At 47.0% G+C, this 14,383-nt stretch overlaps 1 protein-coding gene across 3 annotated transcripts in view; it reads right to left on the bottom strand.

Moving 5' to 3' along the window:
- The window catches only part of LOC141085107 (msx2-interacting protein-like), a 127,050-nt gene that overhangs the window by 71,177 nt on the left and 41,490 nt on the right, over positions 1-14,383 (bottom strand). For all 3 annotated transcript variants that reach the window (XM_073570213.1, XM_073570212.1, XM_073570211.1), the window contains 2 exons: positions 2,280-2,702; positions 1,110-1,337 (listed from right to left, as the gene is read on the bottom strand). In XM_073570213.1, the coding sequence (XP_073426314.1) occupies positions 1,110-1,337; positions 2,280-2,702 (651 nt within the window). The remainder of the gene's footprint in view (positions 1-1,109; positions 1,338-2,279; positions 2,703-14,383) is intronic.

Raw genomic sequence — 14,383 nt, 5'->3', positions numbered from 1 at the left:
CGCCCGAAGAAAGGGGCGTGGCCGCGTGTCAGGACAAGGCCCAAATAGAAGCCGGGGCCTGGATTAGAGCCGGCGGCCGCCGGAGAAGAGTGGGTCGGCGCGGAGGCCTGACATGAGACGCAAAACCGCAGCGGTAAGCCCTAGCCCGACTCCGAAAGAGTAGGCGCCGCACAGAAGCCCCTATGCCTGTTTCCTGCACTCCTTTGGAGCCTGCAGGGACAACTCCACCGCCCAGGGGGAACTAAGAAGGACCCAGTCAGAGGAGTTGGGGAGGGAAATACTTACCCTCCGTAGTCTTGTCCTAAAGAGGTACCTGAGAAAGCAATGGGTTACCTCTATCCTGGAAGAATCCAGACGTCCATATGAATAGCTCTGCTCTCGGACGTCCGTGTCTCCCTTGACCGACAGGCTCTGGTGGGCGAGTGGGGAGGAGACGGGCTAAGATCAGTCTGGGTCGCCTGGACACGCATCCGTGTTAGGCTCTTGATCCTGCCATGTAGACGTATGAGGATACGGGGTGGCAGTACACGCCGTACTCAGTCTCTTTGTGGGAGTACAGTAGTGACTATTCACTCTGTATTCCTCCGGAAAACCTGAAAAGGAACGACGCACACTGAGGTAGATAAGGGTCTAATGAAAGACCCGTGTCCACCTCCTACTGACACTAAGCTAAACTGAGTAATTGAACGCCAGCCGGTGGGGTGTATACTGCGGAGGAGGAGCTAACTTTATGTGCATAGTGTCAGCCTCCTAGTGGCAGCAGCATACACCCCATGGTTCCTGTGTCCCCCAATGAAGCGATGGAGAAATAGCACAGATCATCATCCTCAGCAACGCATTCCCTGTAAGCATACGCTTAAAAAAACACAAACAAAAGATACATTGTATGATCCAGTTGTCACCTTTAGTGCGTTTGTTTTTTTGTTTTTGTAACGGCAAAGCAAAAAAATTTAAATCACTGTAAGAAACAATTTAATTTTAGATTTATAATAATGTATGGATATTTACTAACTTTGCGTTTAAGTTGTCTTCAAAGTTTCACTAATACAAATAAAGTGACAAGATGAATCCCCATAACATAACCAAAGCAAAGCTGAGGCGAAACCTACCTGTCACTACTGGTAGTGCTGCTGCTGAGCGAATCACTACTAGACGATCTACTCCGCGAGCCAATGCCGCTAGGTGATCTTGCAGGCCTAGAAGCTTGGCTGGTCAGCCGCTGGGAGGACTGATTACTTGACTGGGATGAATGAGGTGAGCGGCTCCGGCTGTGCTGGTAGTTTCGTTTAGGCCGCCTGCCTCGTGCCTTCCGTGAAGAGTCAGTCCTGTAAACGTCCCTGTGAAACAGCACAGAATATCATCCTCAGCAGCACATTCCTTGTAGGCAGCACACGCTTTCTTTTCTTGTTTTATACAGCGCTAACATATTACGCAGCGCTTTACAGTTTGCATACATTATCATCACTGTCCCCGATGGGGCTCACAATCTAAATTCACGCTGAAAAAACGCAACTCTTAGGCTATGTTCATGCGTTGTGTTTGATGCCTTTTTCTCTACAGGCAAACCTGCTCTTTTGGCAGTAAGAAACTTGATTCAAAAAAGCAAGTTTTGCTTAGTTTTTGTTGTGTTTGTCATGGTACGTCTGTCTCGTGTTCATGCTGATAAAGTTTAGCGCGTAAAAAAAGAAAAGAAAAACTGGTCCTACGCCATCATGTTTTCGCACCAAAAATTGACACCTGCATTTTTTTCAGCGCTTTTTGCACCACCCATTGCTTTCAATGGGTGAAAAACGCTGAAAAAAAGATTGCAGATTTGGTGCGTTTGTCACGGTTTTTCTGCGAAAATTGTGGCAAAACCTGATGCCAGGAAAGTGAATGAGAAACCTGAAGTGTCATGCACACATTGCTTATTTTTGACTTACAGATTTGGTGCAGAAAATTATCTGCAGCATGTCAATTCACTGTGTGTTTTTGCAGCTTAATTTTTCCTGCCAAGATATGCAGAAATGGTGCAGAAATTTTACATAACGTGTGCACATAACCTCTCAGATACAGTGGACGATCCGGTCGTTACCTTTTGTGTTTTGTTTTTTTTAAACAGGGACAGCAGAGCAATAAAAATGTTAATCACTGTAAGAAACAATTAAACTTTATATTTATAATATATGGACATTTACTAACTTTGCGTGGAAGTTGTCTTCAAAGCTTCACTAGTGCAAACAACAGTGACAAGATGAATCCCCATAACATAACCTAAGCAAAGCTGCAGCAAAACCTACCTTGTACTGCTGCTGCTAAGCGAATCAGTACTGCTGCTACTGAGAGAATCACTACTAGATGATCTACTCCACGAGCCACTGCCACTGGGGGTTCTTGCAGGCCTAGATGCTTGGCTGGCCAGTGGCTGGGGGGACTGATTCCTTGACTGGGACGAATGAGGCGAGCGGCTCCGGCTGTGCTGGTAGTTCCGTTTAGGCCACGTGCCTCGTGCCTTCCGCGAAGAGTCAGTCCGGTAAATATACCTAGTTTCATAACGTGGATCGAAAGCATCAAAACTGCTTGGACTCCTCCGAGAATTATAGTATATTCCATGATGTAAGGTCCGGTCAAGTGGGTCTCGAAAATCATGATCATAGAGTTGTGTCAGTTCATGGTGTCCATAGGCACTATGCTCATAAGAACGCTCCCATGCATTAGAAGCCCTGTGATTAAAGAAAAAAAATAAAAGAGGGAGGAACGATCAGTCTCCCATCACAAAGAATATGTAAAAATAGAATTAAAGGGAAGGTGCCGCGTTTTTATACTTAATAAAAGAAAATTACAAAACATGTTTTAGCAAATGTTGTATTATATAGGATTTAGGTTTTGTTTTTATATTTCTTTAATGCAGCCAATGGGGGCTGCCATTTTACTTTACAGGTCTGTAAGGATTGCAGCACGACACAATCTACAAGTACAGCAGCCACTGGGCATGGGAGACAGCAGTCTGAGGCCGGCCCCATTGCAGCCGTTTCAGCTATGCATGCCTCTGTGGGCTGTCCAAATCACAGCAGAGGGTGTGGCCGGGCGCCATTTTATTACAGCCCAGTTTTATGCGCTGAGCTCCACTCATGCTCTATCACAGGACCTGTTATGTCGGTGTTGTGAGGAGAACAAGCTGTGGACGCCAGAAAAGGTGGACAGAAGAGCTGCAGACACCAGTGAAGAGGAGAGTCGAGTAACAGAAGTGTTGTGCACAAGAGGAGAGGTGACGACAGAAGCAGTGACAACAGCAGGGTCTGTGGCGGTGATTTCACCCTTCGGCAAGACAGGATGCAGCAGCCTTCAGAGCTGCAGCGGAGAATGGGGGAAGCAAACTGGAATGCTATGTGGGAGACGAGACATGGAATGCTATGGGGGGGGGCATGTGATGGTCGGGCACACTATCTCCTGCACACACGTTTAGCGCACGTCTGCGGGGAAGCACATGATAAATATTTATTGTGCACTTGACAGTAAAAGAAAAAAAAAAGTCTAACTTGCATTTCCAGAAATGGTTTTCCTTTGGTCTAAAAGCACAAGAAGTTTTATATGTAGTAATCTGTCATTTATCTTTCTGAAATTTTCTATGTATGAACATGTCAATAAATATAAATGTCATGCACCGTTAAAAGTCTTTTCGCCTATTAAGTTGCAGTAAAAAAAAATATTTTACTGTTCTTTTTCTACGTCCATACATCATTTCTAAATGATCATTCACACTCTTGCTGGTTGTATAAAAAAACAAAAAAAACAAAGATATGTCCACAAGACCACAACAATGCTGTGTTCCACAGTGTAAGAGTATATTTTTATCAATGTGTGGCTGTGTATACTGCTCAAAAAAATAAAAGGAACACAAACACATTGTAACTCCAAGTCAATCACTTCTGTGAAATTAACCTGTCCAGTTATGAAGCAACACAGATTGCGAATCAATTTCTCCTGCTGTTGTGCAATTGGCACAGGCAACGGGTAGAAATGATAGACGTCGCAAGACAACCACTATAAAAGGAGTGGTTCTGCAGGGGGTGACCACAGACCATTTCTCTGTTCTCATCCTTTTTGACTGTTTTGAGTCAATTTTTAATTTTGCCACTGCTGTCACCCCTAGTGGTACTATACAATAGCATGAGGTGGTGTCAGGTAGAGCAGCTCATCCAGGATGGCACATCAATGCGAGCTGTGGCACTGGCAAGAAGGGTAGCTGTGGCTGTCAGCACAGGGTCCAGAGCATGGAAGATACCAGGAGACCATAGGAGGGCAACAACCTAGCACAGCAGGACTGCTACCTCATCCTTTGTGCAAGCATGAACAGAAGGAGCAGTGCCAAAGCCACGCAAAATGCCCTCCAGCAGCCACTAACATCCATGCGTCTGCTCAAACTGTTAGAAACAGACTCCATGAGGGATGACGTCCACAAGTGGATGTTGTGCTCACAGTCCAACACCGAACAGGGCGATTGACATTTGCCAGAGAACACCAAGATTGGCAAATTCAACATTAGCACCCTGTGCTCTGCACCGATGAGAGCAGGTTCACACTGAGCACATGTGACAGACACGACTAGAGATGGGCGGACTCCTGGATGTTCGGATGACAGAACAGTACCAGGACACTAACTCCATTCACTTGAATGGAGGGCTCGAACATCCAGCAATTGCCACGCTGTGATGTGCATGACAGCGTGGCAAACATCGCTTCTGATCGGCGGTGAAATCCTCCCTGTCAGTGAGAGAGCCGCAGTTCCCACGCTATCAAAAGACATCGAGAGCACGAAACTGTGATCGGAGGTATAAAGTTTACCTTCAGTAACTGGTGTCAGCTGATGGGACTACTGATCCCATCATCCGACACCAGCAGCCACTAATAATAGTGGACCAGGAGCGGCGGATGGGAGTATTCAACAGCCGCACCTGTGCTGTAAATGACGGAGTGGGTCCCCCTGTATTTTTGATAACCAGCCAAGCAAAACTCACAGCTGGGAGCTGCAACCCTCAGCTGTCAGCTTCAACAAGGCTGGTTATCATGAATAATAATTATCATTTAAAAAAACGGTGTGGAGTCCCTTCCATTTTTGACAACCAGCCTTGCTAAAAAAAACAGCTGGTGGCTGGTATTCTCAGGCTGGTAAGGGGCCATGGCCATTGCTCCCCCAGCCTAATAATAGCAGCCCGCAGCTGCCCAGAAAAGGGCAAGTTGGTAAGAGCTGGGCAAAGCACCACAATTGGTGCATCTAATGTGCCTTTTCTGGGCAGCTGAGGGCTGCTATTTTTAGGCTGGAGGGGCCCAATATCCACGGCCCCTTACGAGCCTGAGAATGCCACCAGCTGTCTGCTTTAGCAAGGGTGGTTGTCAAAAATGGGGGGACTCCATGCTGTTTTTGTTAAATAAAATAATTTTTAAAAAAACAGCGTGGGGACCCCTCTATTCTTGATAACAAGTCTTGTTGAAGCTGACAGCTAAGGGTTGCAGCCCCCAGCTGTGAGCTTTGCCTGGCTGGTTATCAAAAATACAGGGGGACTTATGCCTTTTTTTAAAAAAAAAATGAATTTATTTACAGCACAGGCGTGGATGATAAATACTCCCATCCACTGCTCATGCTCTGTTATTAGAGGCTGCTCATGTCGGATGATGGGATCTGTAGTCCCATCAGCTGACACCAGTGACCGGAGGTAAACTTTATACCTCCGATCGCAGCTCTCTGCTGCCGATCAGAAGCGGTGTTTGCCATGCTGCCATGCACAACCACCCGATGTTCAGGCAGCCAAACCCGAACAGTAACACGGACTTCCTGGTGAAGTTCATGTTCGTGTCCGTGCCCGTACAGTAGGTGTTCGGTACGGACGGCGAACTTTACTGTTCGGGTTCGCCCATCTCTACAGACAAGTGTCTGGAGATGCCATGGAGAACGCTCTGCTGCCTGCAACATCCTCCAGCATGACTCGTTTGACAGTGGGTCAGTAACTGTGTGGGGAGGCATTTCTCTGGAGGGTCGCAAAGCCCTCCATGTGCTAGCTAGAGGTACCCTGACAGCCATTAGGTACCGGGATGAGATCCCGGTCAGACGCCTCTCACAGAGCCAAACCAGATCTCTTTTCACTGATGAGGGGCAGTACCCCCGAAACAGTGTCTGCAAATTGAGATTCTGGTTTGGCTTTTATCCTAAGTCATGTGACAAAGCTCATTAACCCCTTTCTGACCTTGGACGCAATAGTACGTCCTAGGTCAGATCCCCCCGCTTTGACATTCAACAGCTGACATGTGCCCGCAATAGGCGCAGGTGGAATAGCCATCCACCCGAGCCTATTAACTAGTTAAATGCCGCTATCAAACGCTGACAGCGGCATTTAACCATCGCTTCTGGCCGCAGGGCCGGAAATACGCGCATCGCCGTCCCTCTGTCATGTGATCGGGGGTCAGTGATGTGTTGGCATAACAACCAGAGGTCTCCTAGAGACTTCTATGATTGTTGATGCCGAATTGCCATGAGCCCAACCCGGTGGTCGGTGCTCACAGCAATGCTGTAATTCAGCTACATATAGGCGATCTGCTCATCGCCTACATGTAGCAGAGAATCAGGTTATGGCAGCTTCTAGCCTCCCATGGAGGCTATTGAACCATGACAAAATTAAAAAAAAATGTTTTAGAAAATGTGAAAGAGATAAAACAAAATATAAAAAAGTTTAAATCACCCCCCTTTCACCCCATTCAAAATAAAACAAAAACAAAAAAAATCATACATATATTAGGTATCGCTGCGTTCAAAATCACCCGATCTATCATTAAAAAAAAAAAAAAAAAAGGATTAAACCGATCGTTAAACAGCAACAATTACGTTTTTTTTGGTCACCATGACATTGCATTAAATGCAATAACGGGCGATCAAAAGAGCGTATCTGCACACAAATGGTATCCTTAAAAAAGTCAGCTAGTCGCGCAAAAAATAAGCCCTCACCCAACCCCAGATCATGAAAAATGGAGACGCTACGGGTATCGGATATGGCGCATTTTTTTTTTCTTTTAGCAAACTTTGTAATTTATTTTTCACTACTTAGATAAAAAAGAACCTAGATGTGTTTGGTGTCTATGAACTCGTAATGACCTGGAGAATCATAATTACTAGGTTCACTAAATGCTAAAAGTGATCTGCCAAGCAGCCAAACAAAAAACAAGTGTGGAATTGCACTTTTTGCAATTTCACCACACTTTGAATTTGTTCCCGTTTTCGACGACACGACATGCTAAAACCAACGATGTTGTTCAAAAGTACAACTCGTCCCGCAAAAAATAAGCCCTCACATGGCCATATTGACGGAAAACTAAACAAGTTATGGCTCTGGGAAGAAGGGGAGCGAAAAACGAGAACAGCTCCGGTCATTAAGAGGGGAAAGGGTCGACATTGACTTTTAGGATTGCAACTTCCAATAGGTGGCACTAGAGTTCTAGTCCTCTTCCTCTCTGAAGAGACAATTTGCATATCTACACATGGAAACAAGAGAAGCAATGAGATGAAACTGGGAGAAGATACAGATTAGGCTACCTTCACACTAGCGCTTTTTTGCGCTGTGCCTCATGCGCATTCCAAACGCATACAAAAAACGCATTAAGCATTTTGTATGCGTTTGCTGTTTTTTGCGCATGTGATTTAACCAGTTTGTCGCCATGTTAACTATAAAAACGCATGCAATTTTAAATTGCCTCTTCAGAGAGAAAGAAGACTTTTACTCTACAGCGCCAACTATTGGTAGTAGCGATCCTACAAGTCACAATCAACACTTTAACGAGTCTTGTAATATGACTTCGGATAAAGGTACTGTCACACTAAGCGATATCGCTAGCAATATCGCTATAACTTGTGACGTTATAGCGATATTGCTAGCGACATCGCTGTGTCTGATACTTACCTACGACCCGCTCCCTCGCTGGTTATCGCTGATCGCGCGAGAACGTTCAGGACCGCTTCTCGTCGTCAGCTTCCTGCGGTGCTTCCTGTGGAGAGACGAGCGTGGAGCCGGGCGGGAGGATGTCAGCATTGCCTAGTGTGACAGGTAAGTAGCGACCCCCGTCCCCAGCGATGTCGCTGGTGAGATCTGCCTGTGTGGCAGCTCACTAGCGACCACTTAGCGATGCACCAGCGATCCTGCCCGTGTCACATCGCTGGTTGGGATCGCTGGTACATCGCTAAGTGTGACAGTACCTTAACAGCCAAATCAGAATCTCAATTTGCAGACACGGTGTTTCGAGCTACTGGCTCTCGTCAGTGCAAAGTATAAGATCTGATTTGGCTAGGTGAGAGGCTCTGGACTGAGGTCTAAGGGGTAAGGTTTCTCCTTGTGGAGAGTGACATGCCAGCTCTGGCTTGTCGAAGTAAGGAGGCTTATTCACCATGCCATGCTCCTCTGGGAAAATAATATGCAAATTGCCTCTTCAGAAAGAAAAAGGGAATTAGACCTACCGGTAATTCTGTTTCCTGTAGTCCCTCAGGACAGCACCATGGAGGACGTCCTTCCTTGCCCTATAGTGGGACAGGATCAGAGAGAGGTTAAAAGGCCCCTCCCACCTCCACCCTCCAGTGTTTTTTCAAAGTACCACCGAGGATGGATGGAAATGGTCTAAACACGCCCTTACAAACGCGTATGTAAGACCCTTTAGTGGCTCCATCCCAATCTCGAGCCACGATGACCTGATGGATGAACAATCTGCCGATCGATCCCATGCAAGTCTAAAGACAAACATAAGGGAGGGAACTAAGGGTGCTGTCCTGAGGGACTACAGGAAACAGAATTACCGGTAGGTCTAATTCCCTTTTTCCCTTACGTCCCTCCGGACAGCACCATGGAGAATACCAAAGCAAAGGTCTCAGGGTGGGTACAGAAGCCCCCGGATCAAAGTTCTAGGTAAGAACCAGGCTAGATCTAGACATTATCTATAAGATGAGAAGAAATATAGATATCGAAAGGGATCTACAAAGGTAATCACCGTAGTGAGTGTCTGATATATGTCTATAATGGCCAATTTCAGTATGAATGTGGCAAACAAGATTTGCAGTGGAACAACCTGTTGCACCCCAATACCACTAATGAACCGCAGTGAATTACGGTTATTGTTATAGATACTTATGAACACCGCAGTCACAGAAATAGGTTTAAAACCTTATTGCCCAGCAAAAGGTATGGTGATAACCACAGCCATAATACAAAGAGGACTGTACAGACCGTTAATTCGCTGTATGTGCTTATAACACAGGATAGTTCCTTCGTCGGTCCTCCTGGGCTCGGCTTAAACCTTGGGTAGAGACCACCTTACCATACTACAAGGAAACCTGCAGGCCAGAGACCCTGCTCCGCTGGAAGATCAGAGCAATAACAGTACATGGAAAATAGCGGTGCATTGAGACGTATGTACCCTACTCATCCAGGAGATCATGTGTATTCTGAATCCTATACATGTCTAAACCTCAAGAAAGGGTTGGCTATTATTTAAGACTAAGGAAATACTCCATCTGGCAGGTAACTACTCCTGCCACTACCAACACTGGCTTTTCATTAGAAGCATTGAAAGGGAAATGTGGATCCTCACGCCTGTTTTACTGATGTTAGACACGGGAGTCTGGACTTTGGAACTGAGGAGGGTAAGTGTGTGCTTCTATACAAGTCATTAGCCCAGACACTGTAAATGTGTCAACTTATTCATATGTTATATCCTAAAAGGCAATCTTCTTAGAGATATTTATACCCCTGACTGCTATGGTGCGAGGAACCACACTCTAACTAGAGGGAAGTAGGTTTCCTCCCATCACAGAGGGGATTGACTACTGCGAGGCAGATGGGCTATGGGTTCTCGACTGCAAGAGTCATGGATACCGCTTCTTTACCTTAGGAGCCCTGACTCCCGTAAGAGCAGCGAGTATGGGATCCTCTGCCACCTGACGCAGAGCTGCTGAACCGCCACCAGGTACAAAAAGTAGTGATGCCACCCCTGGTAAACATAATACAACTGATTTATAGGACAAGACTCTGCCTACCGGGTGTCTATCAAGGAAACTAGTCCGACTGCTCTATGTGGAGTCGGGAAGAATTGTTTTCTCCCACCTTATGGGATTTTCTGCACCCAGAATATGTCCACTTAAAGGATGAACCCCAAAGACGTATGTCTCCCTTTAAAAGTTAACTATGAGAGGGACCTGCCTTTAGCCCTCAAGACAGTAACTCACTTGAGAGTTCTGTTCCTAATAGAAGAAATGCTAAGTTACTAGGCCAATTCAAGCATAACTGTTCGTCTGGCTAAGTCCAGTTGCCAAGAATGAAGCAACAGAAACTGGGTCTAGGCCCGAAACACAAAGACCAGAGTTGGGGCCTGAGACAAAATGTGAAGTGGTAGGCCAACCATACAAGGTGTAGCCCACAAAAATGCCCAAGTCAGAAGGTCTAAGCCAGAGGCACAAAGTCACAGCACCTGAGGTATTATGAAGCACAGAGGTATTAGGACCCATAAATGACCCCCTGAGGCGCAGGGGTACCAAAGCCTTATGACGCCATATGATGCACAGAAGCCTTATGCTGTACAGAAGCGCCATGACGCAATATGATGTGCCAAGACACTATGGGGCGCTATGAAGCAATATGATGCATAGAGCCACTATGAAGGCTTATGATGCAATATGATGCACCAAGGGACTATGAAGCTATATGATGCAGTATGACGCACAGACACTATAGAGCTCTATGATGCAGCACAAAGGAACTATGAAGCCACATAGTGGAATACGCTGCATAGAGGCCCCATGATGCCGCATGGTGAACAGAGGCACTATGCAGCCCCATGATGCAGTCTGATGCACAAGGGAACTATGAAGCCACATGACGTACAAAGGCACTATGAAGCCATATGATGACGTATGATGTACCAAAGTACTATGACGCCATATGATGCACAGAGGTACTATGAAGCACAATGATGCAACCTGAAGCACAATGATGCAACGTGAAGCGCAATGATGCAATATGAAGCGCAATGATGTAATATGATGCAATATGAAGCAATATGAAGCAATATGAGGCACAATGATGCAATATGAGGCACAATGATGCACTATGAGGCACAATGATGCACTATGAGGCACAATGATGCACAATGATGCAATATGAAGAACAATGATGCAATATGAAGAACAATGATGCAATATGAAGCACAATAATGCAATATGAAGTACAATAATGCAATATGATGCACAATGATGCACAATGATGCAATATGAAGCACAATGATGCAATATGAAGCACAATGATGCAATATGAAGCACAATGATGCAATATGAAGCACAATAATGCAATATGAAGCACAATAATGCAATATGATGCACAATGATACAATATGAAGCACAATGATGCAATATGAAGCACAATGATGCGATATGATGCACAATGATGCGATATGAAGCACAATGATGCGATATGAAGCAATATGAGGCACAATGATGCAATATGAGGCACAATGATGCAATATGAGGCACAATGATGCAATATGAGGCACAATGATGCAATATGAGGCACAATGATGCAATATGAAGCACAATGATGCAATATGATGCAATATGATGCAATATGAAGCACAATGATGCCATATGATGCATAATGATGCCATATGATGCACAATGATGCACAGCGGCCGTATGATGCACAGCGGCAGTATGGTGCACGGCAGCAACATATCGTGCACGGCAGCAGTATATCGTGCGCAGCGGCCATGTATCGTGCGCAGCGGCCATGTATCGTGCGCAGCGGCCATGTATCGTGCGCAGCGGCCATGTATCGTGCGCAGCGGCCATGTATCGTGCGCAGCGGCCATGTATCGTGCGCAGCGGCCATGTATCGTGCGCAGCGGCCATGTATCGTGCGCAGCGGCCATGTATCGTGCGCAGCGGCCATGTATCGTGCGCAGCGGCCATGTATCGTGCCCAGCGGCCATGTATCGTGCACAGCGGCCATGTATCGTGCACAGCGGCCATGTATCGTGCACAGCGGCCATATATCGTGCACAGCGGCCATATATCGTGCACAGCGGCCATATATCGTGCACGGCAATATGATGATCAGCGATACGATGTTCAGCGGCGATACGATGCACAGAGACAAAACGATGCCCCTATGATGTAATATGATGCACAAACTACGGCCCTGTTTGAAGGTGCCAAACAAGAGGCCAGGTCCCCAGCTACCTCCAAGAGAGCAATCAGAGATCCGGATAAACCTCCGCTCTGAATAGTATATCTCAATTGTCAGACCAGCTCCACCTGAAGGAGCTAATTAATGAGACTCAGGTGGAGAGCAGTCTCCCTGGAGACCATGTGCTGCATTCCACCATGTGTCCAGCCATAAGGCTCTGTGCAGACCTGGTCTTCAACTAACTGAGGTCCCATTATGAGATGTAGCTTGGACAAATGGCCTTACTATAGCCTAGAGGTCCAAGGCCCAGCTGCTTATATGTGAAGCACATCTCAGCACATGAGGCTCTAGGCCCAGCTTTGGCACCAAGGCATGAGGCTAGTATCAACCCAGAGGCCAGGCCCTGAACACAACATTCCAGCGTGCACTCACCTGTGCTGGCTCCACACCTGCTAGAAAGACAGGGGAAGCTGGTAACGCCGAGAGCCTACCATGGAGGGAAGTGGCATTCGGTCAGGAATGTTGTATTACTGCCAGTGATTTCCTTTCCTGTGCCCCACGAGATCCAAGAAACTAGGCTGTTGCCTGTCTCGTTCTGCACTTCCGCGTTCTGCCGTGGAACGCACGCCGACCTTATGCTGACGTTGCCGGAGGCGCGACGGCCTTCTCCACCGCATGTTTTCCGGAATTAGCCATGTTTTGCCGGCCGGCATCCGAGCCGAGAGCCTCCCACCGGGAGGAGCGGCTCAACCCAGGAGCACGTCTCGACTGGTCTCTGGGGCAGAGGGACTCCCCACCGGGGAGTGTCGGCCCTGGGCCCCTTGACAGGGGGAAGGATTGGACGCGCCGCACGATCCCCCTGAGCCCATCATGCAGGCTGGCTGAGGAACTTCTCCAAGAGGTGTCAGCCACGGTCCACTTGACAGCGGGGAAGAGAGGGCTGAGACCCCCAATCCCGTCTGGTACAACGAATGACGGCTGAGGGACCTCTCCCAGAGAGGAATCAGCCACAGACCACCTGCCAGGGGAATGGAAAGCAATAAATGTCCACAGGCTATCTTCGCTCTAAAAGCAACCTCTCGTACAACCGTCCCCTGCCGGGACAGGAAAAACACTGGAGGGTGGAGGTGGGAGGGGCCTTTTAACCTCTCTCTGATCCTGTCCCACTATAGGGCAAGGAAGGACGTCCTCCATGGTGCTGTCCGGAGGGACGTAAGGGAAAGAGGACTTTTACTCTATAGCGCCACCTACTGGTAGTAGCAATCCTACAAGTCACAATCAACCCTTTAACGAGTCTTGTAATATGACTTAGGATAACAGACAAATCAGAATCTCAATTTGCAGACACGGTGTTTCGAGCTATTGGCTCAGTCAGTCCAAAGTATGAGATCTGATTTGGCTTGGTGAGAGGCTCTGCATATCATTTTCCCAGACACCTGGAAAAACGCAGCGCACGAAAACGCACATGAATGCGTACAAGCGCTATACCATGCACCCGCCATGTTAAAGACAGGGGAGCAATGCGCATGCACACGATAGCGCACGAGGCACAGCGCAAAAAAACGCTAGTGTGAAACCAGCCTAAGATATTAGAAAAACTTTTAACAATGAGGGTGATCAATGAGTGAAACAGGCTGCCACGAGTGGTAAGTGCTCTTTCAATGGAAGTCTTCAAGCAGAGGCTGGACAGACATTGTCTGAGATGGTTTAGTGACTCCTGCATTGAGCAGGAGGTTGGACACGAGAACCCTGGAGGTCCCTTCCAACTCTAATTTCTAGGATTCCATGTAGGCCGACTCTGGAAAAAGAGCCACACGTCATGTCAGCTAGAAAGGAAGGAAACGTATTGTCTAATGTGCATTATGGATGGTGAAGCCAGGGCAGATGCTAAGATGCACTATACGAGGTCATTAGACTGTGGGACACTATATTTGGCCATTATACAATGGGGCACAATATGGGGCCATTATACCGTGGGGCACTATATGGGGGCCATTATTTTGACAGTTCAAAGCCGTCATCAACCCCAACTACCCTTACCCCAATTAACGTCGCACCAGGGTAAAGCGCCAAATTAGGCGCACCTAATGTGATTCCCCAATTCTGGGGTGGCATAGGGCTGGTATTTTTAGGCTGGAAAGGACAAAATAAAATAATGGGGAACCCACATCATTTATTAGGGTAAAAACCCTTTGGTG

Source organism: Dendrobates tinctorius, unplaced genomic scaffold, assembly GCF_039654945.1.
Source record: "Dendrobates tinctorius isolate UK_male_01 unplaced genomic scaffold, ASM3965494v1 ptg000028l, whole genome shotgun sequence".
NCBI classification, from domain to species: Eukaryota; Metazoa; Chordata; class Amphibia; order Anura; family Dendrobatidae; genus Dendrobates; species Dendrobates tinctorius.
The sequence above is the reverse complement of the archived record's forward strand: the minus strand, read 5'-3'. Positions and strand labels throughout refer to the sequence as shown.